We start from the raw sequence: 12,970 nt of genomic DNA, 5'->3' as shown, positions 1-12,970 counted from the left end.
ATTCACAAATCACAATAGTTTCAAGAATAATTTCAAAAATTAAACACAGAGAATGTAATAATTACATTCAATCATAGTTATCAACTCTAAACTAAAGGTTTCTCTCTATATTCCATCTAACTCCACCTTGTGTAGTCTATCATACATTTAATAGTTTTCTTCTTGTTGAATAACTAGATCTTTATGGTACATCAGAAGTCCTCCCTCTCCAATCTTAATGGTCAGCCCAATAATATAGTAGGTCCTGTCCAATATTATAGTAGGTCTCAACTGACAGTTTATGTCCTGAAATTATTTATCTATTTGGTTTTAGTAATAAAGAGATGATACTCTTCTTAGATGTAAAGAAAAAAAATCAAAACCAAATCCATAATAAAAGCAAATCTAATAAAACTCTAATTTTAAAACAGAGAAATTAATTTTTATCTTATATGTAACATAATTTTCTATATAAAATTGCCAAGAGTTATTTCATCAAAGTCGTGCACTTGATTTCCCCTTTGCCTTAAATGATTAAAATATTCAGAATCTTAGAAGACATCTCATCTCACCTTCCTGCAGGGCTAGAGCTATTATCTTCATTTTCCCATTGTTCATTTTTACTTCTTGGAATTGGGGGCTGTAGCATTTCAGCGGCCAGTGGATCAGCATCATTCTCTTCTCGACCAATCCACTCTCCAATTACACGGGGTCTCAGAAGAGAAGAATTAAACGCCACTGTTTCCTGAAGAGAAGAAAAGAATTTCTGTGCCTTAGATTACATATTCCCATTAATAGGACAACAGGGAAATAATCTTGTGTAGATTTTAAACTGCTTCCTCAAATCAAAATGTTCTTTTCTTTCTGAATTGACTTAAAATTTCAGTTCTCTCCATGTCTACTAGATGACTTACTCTCTATGATTTGTGCTGACTCATGAAGGCCACTGTGATAAAGGATCCAGAAGTGAAATCTCTGGTTTGGACGGCTGCATGTTTGTTCCCAGGATGGCGGAGTAGGATTAGCATTTGTGACAGAGGAGTGTGTGCAAAGGCCCACACAGCGGAAGAGCTTGGTGCTGCTAGAAAATGATACATAACCTCTCAAATATGGAGGAAACTGAGGTGGAGTCAGGGAACAAAGTCAAGAAGAGACAGGGTTGGAAGGATGCATTGCCTCCAATTGCAAAGCATCCTGGACTTCTAGAAATCCAGTAGAGGGTGGAAGCAGAGCGCTATCGATGATGGGCATTCTATGACAATTCAAAAAAATGCTAAACTCTTTTCATAGACTTGGATGTGATGTGGCTCTTAAAATGGTATTTTAAATATTTAAATCATTTAATAATTTAAAACGAATACTGAACACGTGCAACTGCTACGGGTATCTCGGTACATGGGAAAAAAGCAGATTAAAAAGCAATACGTATTGTATGATCTAATTTTTGTTTAAAAAATTCATATGGGCTTTCCTGGTGGCGCAGTGGTTGAGAGTCCGCCTGCTGATGCAGGGGACACGGGTTTGTGCCGTGGTCCAGGAAGATCCCACATGCTGCGGAGCGGCTGGGCCCGTGAGCCATGGCTGCTGAGCCTGCGCGTCCGGAGCCTGTGCTCCGCAATGGGAGAGGCCACAACAGTGAGAGGCCCGCGTACCACACACACAAAAAAATCAATTAAGAACTCTAAGACAAAGGTGTCGCAGTATGGGAAAGTGACCTGGATCTCTGCAGTAGTTTATCAGAGATAGTCATCTTTGAAGTGGATGCCTCAGCAATCAAAGTTTAAGTCAGGCACTTGCATTATAAAAATAAACAAACAAACAAACAAACAAAAACTGTCAGGGTTTATACTATAATCCATCAATCCAGCATTCATAGACTAATCCATTCATTTATTCATTCTTTTATATTTATTATGACCTACTATGTGCCAGATACTGCTTGATTTATTGGGAAAAACAATGGTAACACCAAAATTTAATGGTTTTATCTGAATGGAGGGACTACAGGTAATTTTAATTCTTCTTTTGGCATTTCCATGTCTTTTCAATATTCTATGGGAAACATGTACTTGTCTTAAAATGAGAAAAAATGTATTTTTAAAATATCTCGATCTGAGAAACACAGGCTTTTAATTTGTAATATTACAAGAGTCTTGAACAATTCCTTAAAAATTGAGATCTGATTTTCTGAATCTTTACAATTCCCCTAAATATTATACAAATACAATATTATAATATATACAATGTAGCATTAATTACTATACAAATACACACCAAAAGCAACATGTGAAATATGACTAAGACATATCTAATGAACATTTATTTATCCAAGTGATTATAAGCAATAGAAAGTAGCTGGGTATCTTAATATTGATTCCCCAGCCTACAGGAAAATGTAGCAGATAAATTTTAGTGTTTGTATAATGTAGCAACTAATATGAAATCCTTCTGTATTTATATTCCCAAAGCCAGGAAATCAAAGCTTGCATCTGTGAAATCATGCAATCAAATTAATGTTTTGCAATTACTGGAAAGGCATATTCATCTGCCACAATTTAATATCATTTGAAGCACAAGAATTAAAATTAACAGCAATACTGTTAAATTTTAAACCTATATTTGCATTTAAGAGCAGATTAAGGAAAAGATGTGTTCTAGAAAAAAAAGTCTATGAACATATTTACAGCTTCAGAATCAGTTTTGGCCTGTGTGACTTTGAAGTGTTACTTATTCTCTGAATTTTGTTTTCTCCAACTGTAAAATGGTTATGATAGAAATTATAAAACCTACCATATCAAATGAAATAGTAAGAAGCATAGTTAAACCACACAATTCTGTACATATGCTAGACACAATTACTTAAGGATGTGGACTGTATTTAAACTACTTCTAAATATGTGATGTAACTGGGAAAAAATGGTACAGAACAGCAGGAATGGGTAAGTTAGGTAAGAACAGATGCTTGGTTGTCAATATGGGCAGGGTAACAGAACAGGGAATTGATAGTACAGGTTTTCATTCTATAAAGTTTTATTTTACAGAGAGTATATTAAAAAGATTGGATAATTAATTTAGTATTATAAATCTCTACATAATAGGACAGAACTGGGCTTCATAAGAATTGGGACAAAGAAACTGACCACTGTAACAACAGAAATGGGTGAGTTTCAGCATTATAAATGAAAAAAATGAAACGGGATTTAGAGTTGAGAATGATCATAGATTTGAGAATGATCATAGAGTTGAGAACTGCAGAGAATCAGAAATAACTTTTTGGTTGATTACTGGGAAATTAAATGATAGATGCCACTGCTATTGGAAAGTAGAGCACAGAGAGAAGGATAAATAGTTTGATATGCAGCCTGTTTAACTCCAGGTGGCAGCAGAAATTTAGTGAGAAATAGCTGATGAGCAAAGCAATACAAAGAGCTGCAAATAGGGTCAGAGGAGTTAGGGAGTGAATATTTTACAGGTGAAAAGTGGGACTCTACTATTTTTATTTTTCAGAATGCACAAAGCTATTCTTATATTTACTCCTTTATGAAAATGTTATATCTCTAAAAGTTCTTGAATATAGTCCATTTACTTGTAACAGAACAAAATAGCAGATTTTTCTTTGGTTCTATTACTTATATTCAATTAAGCTAAGTAAAAATCTCTCCATACATCTTTATGAAAGGATTTCAGTGAAGAAAGTGGTTCCACAAACATCAGTACATGGCAAAAGAAATTTTAAAACTTCACACTGAATACAAGTTTTGGAAAGTATTTTAAGTACATGGATAAATAAAACATTTAAAATTTCAGTGCTAAGGTGGATAGACCTAGAGTCTGTCATACAGAGTGAAGTAGGTCAGAAAGAGAAAGACAAATACCGTATGCTAACACATATATATGGAATTTAAGGGGAAAAAATGTCATGAAGAACCTAGGGGTAAGACAGGAATAAAGACACAGACCTACTAGAGAATGGACTTGAGGATATGGGGAGGGGGAAGGGTAAGCTGTGACAAAGTGAGAGAGAGGCATGGACATATATACACTACCAAACGTAAGGTAGATAGCTAGTGGGAAGCAGCCGCATAGCACAGGGAGATCAGCTCGGTGCTTTGTGACCGCCTGGAGGAGTGGGATAGGGAGGGTTGGAGGGAGGGAGATGCAAGAGGGAAGGGATATGGGAACAGATATATATGTATAACTGATTCACTTTGTTATAAAGCAGAAACTAACACACCATTGTGAAGTAATTATACTCCAATAAAGTTGTAAAAAACTAAAATAAAAAAATAAAAATAAATAAATAAAATTTCAGTGCTAAACAATGTAAATCCTAATGATTCCTTAGAAATGTATAAATACATATTCCTTTGCCCTCCTAAGGCTAGAGGTCCCTAAATGTTCAGATTCTTAAACAAGTATGCTTAAATAATAAGAAAAGCATTAGTAGTCAAACATTCTCCAAAGGTCACAGATTTGCTTAATATTTCCTATTAATAGGAAGCTATCCTATCCAAGAAGTAGTTACCTTAGAGGAAGCCTACTCTCTCCAAGCAGTCTGCTCCCACTGGCTAACTCAGAGTGAGTTCAACAGCTCTGACCACTGGTTATCAGCACAGCATTTGATTATATTCCATGTTATTTGAATGTTTTCTCATCTTAATAAAACGAGCTGTTCATGGAAGGCTGGAATCATGTCTTAATTCCTTTCTCCTCCATAATAACTAGCACAATGATTTAATAAAGTAAGCACAAAAATCTGTCCTGATTGAATTAAACATAATTCAAAGAATAAAAAATGGTGAATTATGAAGTATCTTTATGTCTAAAAATCATATAAAAAATTCATGGACAACACTGATTAACAATTTTTTAACTCTCTTTTTTTAAATTTTAAAAAAAAATTTTTTTGATATATAGTTGATTTACAATGTTGTGTTAGTTTCAGGGGTACAGCAAACTGTTTCAGATATATATATAAAGAGAGAATATATAGATATATGTATATTCTTTTTTTACATTCTCTTCCATTATAGGTTATTATAAGATATTGAGTATAGTTCCCTGTGCTATACAGCAGGGTAAAGAAAAAATCAAGGATGCTGCCATAAGACCCTTCATTAAGACCTCTGAAAAAACCTAAGTTGGTGTCTATTAAGAATGTTGTTTCGCAACATCTAAAAAACCAGCAGTTAAATCTGGAGAGAGAGGCATGTCTTGTAAAGAACTGTGGATGTGGTTTTTGGCACAAGAAGAAGACAGGAATCATATACACAGGAAACCCAAACATTATTTGGGATAGCTGAATTGGCAAAGGCAACAGCCTGAAGTAAAAGGGACTGAGACTATTCAAGAAGTAAATGGCTCTCGGGGACCCATTTTTCTACACAAAGGAAGAAAGTTGAGGAAGTTGCTCAGAGGCATCTTTTCCAATGCCTTCTTCAGAAGTGGCCAAAAGGTTAACAAAAAAGAAAGAAACCAGAAGCTGTGGAAAACAATAGATGGGGACTCCCAGAGAACCCAGTTTCCACTCCCAGGGAACAGAACTGGGGCTTAATTAAGGAACACCTCCCAACCCCTTGGACAGGAAGACCTGATGACATTTGCCCAGCAAGATTTAAGAACTGCTACGAACCAGTAATTTCTATAAACCTCTCATTATTTCCCTTCTCTAACAGAAATATTTAATGTGGTTATCCCACATCAGTCTCATCACTTAATGGAAAAGAAGAAACAAAACTATCATCATTCACATATATTTTTAATATAGACAAACCAAGAGAATTCAGAAACAAGTTACAAATTAATATGAGTTTAGCAAGCTTACTGAATTTAAGATAAAATTAGAAAAATAACATTCATTCCTATATGCCAATAAGTTTTAAAATGTAACTTATAAAACAGATACCATTGACAATAATAGCCCAAAAGACAATGTACCTAGGAATCAATTTAATAAAAATCTGCATGCTCTTTTTGAATGTAACTATATGACTTTATCATAAAACACTATAATATTTAATTAAATGGAAACATGCTTCGTCGATAGAACGACTCAGAAATGTAAAGATGTCAATTCTCTCATATCAATCTAAAATACAAAGCAATTCCAAACCCAATGGAGTAACAGAAATAAGCAAACGGACCAAAAGAGGAAAATAGAAGGCCTAGAAACAAGATAAGTGACAGAAGCATGTACATTTATGGGCAAATGATGAACTTTTCAATAAATAGTTATAGGAAATTTATATGTTCCAACTTTTTGCCATATTAAAAGAACAATTTCAAGTAGATTAAAGATAAAAAACAGAATTTTTAATAGAAAATAAACAGTAATATTTTCAGGATATCAAGTAGAAAAGAATTTCTTAAAACGTTACAAGTTATTGTTCAAATTTTCTATTAATAGAAGGCACTATTTAAAAAGTGATGACAAGCCTCAATATTTAAGAATAGATTTGAGACACACAACAAGAGCTGACATCCAGAATGTATAATAAACTCACACAAATCTAAAGAAAAGAAAAATAACTGGGCAATAAACATGAGCAAAAGAGACAAGTGGGGGGCTTCCCTGGTGGCGCAGTGGTTGAGAGCCCACCTGCCGATGCAGGGGACACAGGTTCATGCCCCGGTCCGGGAGGATCCCACATGCCACAGAGCGGCTGGGCCCGTGAGCCATGGCCGCTGAGCCTGCGCATCCAGAGCCTGTGCTCCGCAATGGGAGAGGCCACAACAGTGAGAGGCCCGTGTACCGCAAAAAAAATAAATAAATAAAAATAAAAAGTAATTGTGTGTGTGTGTGTTTTACAGTATGGCAGGTTCTGCCATTGTTGTTTTGGCTTTAATATAAGCAAATATGCATCTATATTTTCATTACACTTACTTAGATAAATGATAGCACACTATAAACACACTTCTTTTCCTTGCCTTTTTTATTCAACAATATATCCTGGGGATCGCTCTATAGTATCTACAGAGATATTCTTTCATTTTTATAGCTGTATGGTACTCTATAGTGGAAGTACTATAATTTATCTGTTATTCTTCTTTCAATGAACATTTAGTTATTTCAACTCTTCTCCTATTAAAGTAGCACAACAATGTATAGTGACCCACATTGGTCTTTTCATAGGTTTGCCAGTGTGTCCTTGGAATAGACTCATAGAAGTAGGATCATTTGATCAAAGAATAACTGCATATATAATTTTTTATATATGAAGACATTGAAAGCCTGGAGCTTGAAGGATGGAAAACAGTTGGAGAAAGGGGAGGGACGGACAATGAACAAAAATGTGGAAATAAATAAAAAATATGACTTGGAAGTACTGTAGTCTGGCTGCCTTGCAGTACTCCTTTTTTCAGCACAGCACAGACTCTGAGTAGAGAAAAAGAGGAAAATAAAGCATAAGATATAGATTTGAAAGACAAAATGGAAACTGTTAATTCTAGTCTTAGAAATTTGGACTTAATTTGTGAATTAGCAGGGAGTCATGAAAATTTTTTTAGCAGGATTCCCTAGGTAGGGTTCCCTAAAACCAGAGGCTAACCAAGTGATACTGATGGGGTCTCTTTAAGTGAAACCTGTAAGAGACTGAAGGAAGCAGGAGAAGACGGGAAGAAGCTAGGCAAAGATATGGGTTCAGCTAAAGTCTACTCTCAGCCTATCCCATAAGGAGCTCTGTAATGTAAACGACAACTCAGAGTCTTATTTTAGTCAGTCATTGGTTGATGGTGAACCCAGGCATCTCTGGGCAGGATGGCTCCCACTGAGTTGAAACCATCCTCTGGAGAAGGGTGAGTCCATAAAGCACCCAATATTCACAGGAGTTGAAGGATGGGTCACACTGCCCTACTAAAAGGTAACTGAGCAGGAACCAGCCAGGCCTACTATATGGCATTTTGAAGGGTGAATTAGAATGGCAGGAGCCTGAAGAATTAGATAAGCATATGAAAGGTAACTTGGAAAGTGGCTGTGTAGGCAAAATAATGGCTTCCCAAAGATGTCCACATCCTAATCCTCAAACCTCTAAATATGTTACATTACATGACAAAAGGAGATTTGCATGATTAAGGTTAAAGATGCTAAGATGAGATTATCCAGATTAGCTGGGTGGCCCCAAACTAATCACAGGATTTCATACAAGTGGACAGCTTTTCCGGGATGCAGTTAGAGAGAAAGGAGACACTGCTGCTAGTTTTGAAGATGCAGAAAAGGGACCATGCACCAGGAATGCAGCTGCCTTTAGAAAGTGGAAAAGGCAAGGTTAACAACTTTCTCCTAGAACTTCAGGAAGGAATGAAGCCCTATTACACCTGATTTTAACCCAGGAAGATGCATGGTTTAACTTCTAAACTACAGAACTGTATGATAATAAATGTGTGCTGTTTCAATTTGTTACAACCGCAGTAGAAAACCAATACGATGGCTAAGAAAAGGGAAAGGGAAAGACTAATGAATAAGACATTTATTAAAGTCTCACAATTTTTTTAAAAAGCCTTAAAAATAACATTAGCTTCTGTTTTATTTTTCCATCTTAAGTAGAATTAATAATTCTTATTACCTTTATCAGAATTCATAAACTAACTTTAAAAGTCACAGAAAAAACAACTTCAGTGAAATAATAAGTGAATTAGAATATGACCGTAAAAGGTCAGTATTTTATAAAGGTTAAGCAAAGTAGATCTTTAGTGAACTCCCAAAATTGTTAATGGAAGATTAAAAGGAAGAAGCTGTATTGATTTTTATTATTACATTAAAGACACAGGTGTCAGCTCAACACCCATTGTAAATCATTCTTTTTTAAAATAAATTTAATTTTTTTATACAGCAGGTCCTTATTACTCATCCATTTTATACACATCAGTGTATACATGTCAATCCCAATCACCCAGTTCATCCCACCACCACCACCACCACTTCCCCCACGGCTTTCCCTCCTTGGTGTCCATATGTTTGTTCTCTGCATCTGTGTCTCAATTTCTGCCCTGCAAACCAGTTCATCTGTACCATTTTTCTAGATTCCACAAATGTGTTAATATACGATATTTGTTTTTCTCTTTCTGACTTACTTCACTCTGTATGACAGTCTCTAGGTCCATCCACGTCTCTACCAATGACCCAATTTTGTTCCTTTTTGTGGCTGAGTAATATTCCATTGTATATATGTACCACATCTTCTTTATCCATTCAGCTGTCAATGGACACTCACGTTGTTTCCATGTCCTGGCTACTGTAAGTAGTGCTGCAGTGAACATTGGGGTGCATGTGTCTTTTTGAATTATGGTTTTCTCTGAGTATATGTCCAGTAGTGGGATTGCTGGGTCATATGGTAATTCTAGTTTTAGTTTTTTAAGGAACCTCCATACTGTTCTCCATAGTGGCTGTATCAATTTACATTCCCACCAACAGTGCAAGAGGGTTCCCTTTTCTCCACACCCTCTCCAGCATTTGTTGTTTGTAGATTTTCTGATGATGCCCATTGTAACTGGTATGAGGTGATACCTCATTGTAGTTTTGATTTGCATTTCTCTAATAACTAGTGATGTTGAGCAGCTTTTCATGTGCTCTTGGCCATCTGTATGTCTTCTTGGGAGAAATGTGTATTTAGGTCTTCTGCCCATTTTTTGATTGGGCTGTTTGTTTTTTTTAATATTGAGTTGCATGAGCTGTTTATATATTTTGGAGATTAATCCTTTGTCTACTGATTCGTTTGCAAATTTTTTCTCCCATTCTGAGGGTTGTCTTTTTGTCTTGTTTATAGTTTCCTTTGCTGTGCAAAAGCTTTGAAGTTTCATTAGGTCCCATTTGTTTATTTTTGTTTTTATTTCCATTACTCTAGGAGGTGGGTTAAAAAAGACCTTGCTGTGATTTATGTCAAAGAGTGATCTTCCTATGTTTTCCTCTAAGAGTTTTTAAATCATTCTTTTCAACTACAGTTTTAGTACCAGCCTGAGATTCACATTTTCTTAGCGAGAAAAATGCAAGGCTGTGAGTTTCATGGTCAGCAGAGGGCGCCATGGGGCAGGCTCTCCCTCTCCCCCAAGGGGCAGGCAAAGGATGGTGGTTTGGCTCTGGAAGCCTGTGTGTCCTCTGTATAACTTTGTACTCCTGAATATCAGATGTGAGAGTGGGAACAATTTTTTTGCACTGACATATTTTTTTCAATAAAAGCTTATTTATTACAATAGCTGGCATCTTCCTATTGAAAAATAATAAATATGTAATAAATTTCAGCAATTTCCAAGAAGTCTTCAAAAATGGGAACATTAGGCAAGTAGTGAAAACCTGCAGTTTATGCAGCTTAGTTAAATGGAAACTCCCCTGAGCTAGTGCTTAGAAGACAGGAGGTGAGAGGGGGAGGATGTATCCTAAGGATGATATGTAACCAAGTGTCAAGGCTTCCACATTTGTATCCGATGAAGGTGAAATCCATTTTCAGTTCAAAGAACAATTAGTATGTCCGTTAGCTCACCAAAAAAAAGGCTGATGTAGAAACCAAACAGGCTGCAAGTCAGAGCCCAGGAAAAAAAGAGAAGGACAAGAGCCAAGCAGTCACACAAGCTAATTTATGGCTCAGGCAGGCAGGGCTTTGCGGAATATACTGGAAGGAGCAAAAAAGTGAACCCAGAAATAGTGATAATTATGTCTTTGCACTTAGAATGAACACAAAAAATAAATACAAGACAGGGATTATTAAATTTCTGCAAATTATAAGGAAAGTCACGGTATAAGGAGGAGACAAGCTGGGGCAAAGACAATGATGGACAGAGGAGGACTAGAAGAGCAGGACAAAGCTGGGAGACCTCACCCGCCACTTATTCTACTTGCTATGGTATACAGTCAAGATCTGGTTTTGCACATAGTACAGATTGAAATTTAAATAATTTAAAAATATTGGGATGGTTGATCAGTTCATATTTAAAAGTACATTCATAAATTTCATTTATTTAGTGAATCAGAAATGTATTTTTTGGTACAAAACTCAAAAGGTATAGTCCTATTTGGAATAGAAGGATACTAACTTTACTGCTTTTGTAAATTATAATTATTACCTTACAGTTTATTATTTTAAAATGTCATGATTTATATAATCCCATTTTTTGCACTATACTTTCTATCACTTTCTTTCTACCTATATATCTAGGCACCAAGCCAAATTTCAATGTTTTCTCTTTAGAGAGACATCTGGACCAATGTTCACCAAATATTGATAGCTATTTCTAGGTGCTTCTCTTTTTTCCAATCTGATGTCAGATTTTTTTTCAGCCACAACAGACTGAATGCAGAAGCAGATATGAAAATCTAAAATTTTCAATTAAACCAGACAGTAAAGAGATTTTCAAAAATGTAAACAGGGCTTCCCTGGTGGCACAGTGGTTGAGAGTCCACCTGCCAATGCAGGGGACACGGGTTCGTGCCCCAGTCTGGGAAGATCCCACATGCTGCAGAGCGGCTAGGCCTGTGAGCCATGGCCGCTAAGCCTGTGCGTCCAGAGCCTGTGCTCCGCAACAGGAGAGGCCACAACAGTGGCGTACCACAAAAAAAAAAAAAAAGAAAAAAAATGTAAACAATGCCACTTTCTCACAAATATCTTGTTTTGGAAAATAAAGTATTTTTCATAAAAATGTTATTTTTGTTAATGTAATGGTTTTATCAGTGCTGTTTTTAAATGAATAAACGTAAAATTTTTATCAGTTTTAAATTCTAACATGGCAAATATTGATAAATGAAACCTATATAAATTAAAGCTTTTGGGGTCCTCTACATAATTTTTAGGAGTATAAAGGGGTCCTAAGACCAAAAAAATGAGAACTTCTATTTCAGTGACTCCTACATGCATAATTCTAAATCAAATCTCACTCATGAGCAAGAACTCATATAAATATGTTTCATAGACAACTCAAACTAAACAATTCAAAAGAGAAATCTTGATGCTATCCCAACCTGCCAAATTTGCTATTTCCCCAGGTTTTCCAATTCTGTTAAATGGCACCACAATTCACCTACTTGCTTATCTCCCAAACCTAGGAATCATCACTGACTGATTTCTTCTACAGCTGATCTATTAGCAAGTTCCACTGACATTACTGTTAAAATATATTCCTAATCATTATCACTTCTCACCACCTTCACAACTATCACCCCAGTCCAAGGCACCATGATATTCCCTTGGCATCTTGGAATTAAAAAAAAAAATCTTACTGAGTAAGGTTTCTATTGGGTAGCTATAAAAAGTACAAGTGTCTTCCATATCACCATCATCATCATCATCATCTAGATACAGGCAGAATCCAAATAGTTTATATTAGTTTTCATTTTTAATATAGTGATTCAGTGATTCAGCTTTCTCTAACCAAATTCTAAAACTCTCAACTCAAAAGAACAGGTGATATTATATATTTCATGCAATAACTTTCTTAAAAGAAAGCATATAACTTTGAAAGTTTTAAAATGTTAGCAACAAATAAATTATATTTGAACACTTTATGTTTCAGAAACTCTTTCATTTAGACAACGGATTAAAATGTAAGTTCTATATTTTATTTTCATTAGATGGTTCAACGTACCTTATCGAGTTCATCTGAAATTGCAATACCTGGGATTCAAGAGAGAGAGAAATAAAAAAGTTTTAGAAGCAATCCTTAATAACCCAATCTTAAAAACAAAAACAAAAGTTCCAATTTGTAGAACTAGTGCATTTTCCATCCTATTTTTTCTTTTTAAGAGTGCTTCAAAATAATGTGGTACCATCCTTTCTACTGATGAAAACAAATCAGAAATTTAAGTCAACTGTAACAGCGTGAACTGCTGAAACAATGCAAATGATCCAACAAAAACAAAACAAATACCAAACAAAACAGGTACCTACAAGCCTACCAGCCTGCAGGCTATTAAATGCAGAGCAAACTTGCAAAGACAACTGTAGAGATGTTGTCTTTATGTGATAACAATCAAGTGCAACTTAGCCTGTTACAATTTTGTTCTTTTTTA

The 12,970-nt window shown here is 35.5% G+C and overlaps 1 protein-coding gene across 1 annotated transcript in view; it reads right to left on the bottom strand.

The window, feature by feature from the left end:
* Positions 1 to 12,970, bottom strand: part of LOC307065742 (uncharacterized protein C8orf34 homolog) — a gene marked incomplete at both ends in the record, with an annotated part of 318,281 nt that overhangs the window by 220,646 nt on the left and 84,665 nt on the right. Inside the window, 2 exon segments of the mRNA XM_079722662.1 lie at positions 552 to 724; positions 12,547 to 12,575. Of these exon segments, the coding sequence (XP_079578788.1) occupies positions 552 to 724; positions 12,547 to 12,575 (202 nt within the window).

The sequence above is a fragment of the Hyperoodon ampullatus genome (genome assembly GCF_949752795.1).
Source record: "Hyperoodon ampullatus genome assembly, chromosome: 17".
NCBI classification, from domain to species: Eukaryota; Metazoa; Chordata; class Mammalia; order Artiodactyla; family Ziphiidae; genus Hyperoodon; species Hyperoodon ampullatus.
The sequence above is the reverse complement of the archived record's forward strand: the minus strand, read 5'-3'. Positions and strand labels throughout refer to the sequence as shown.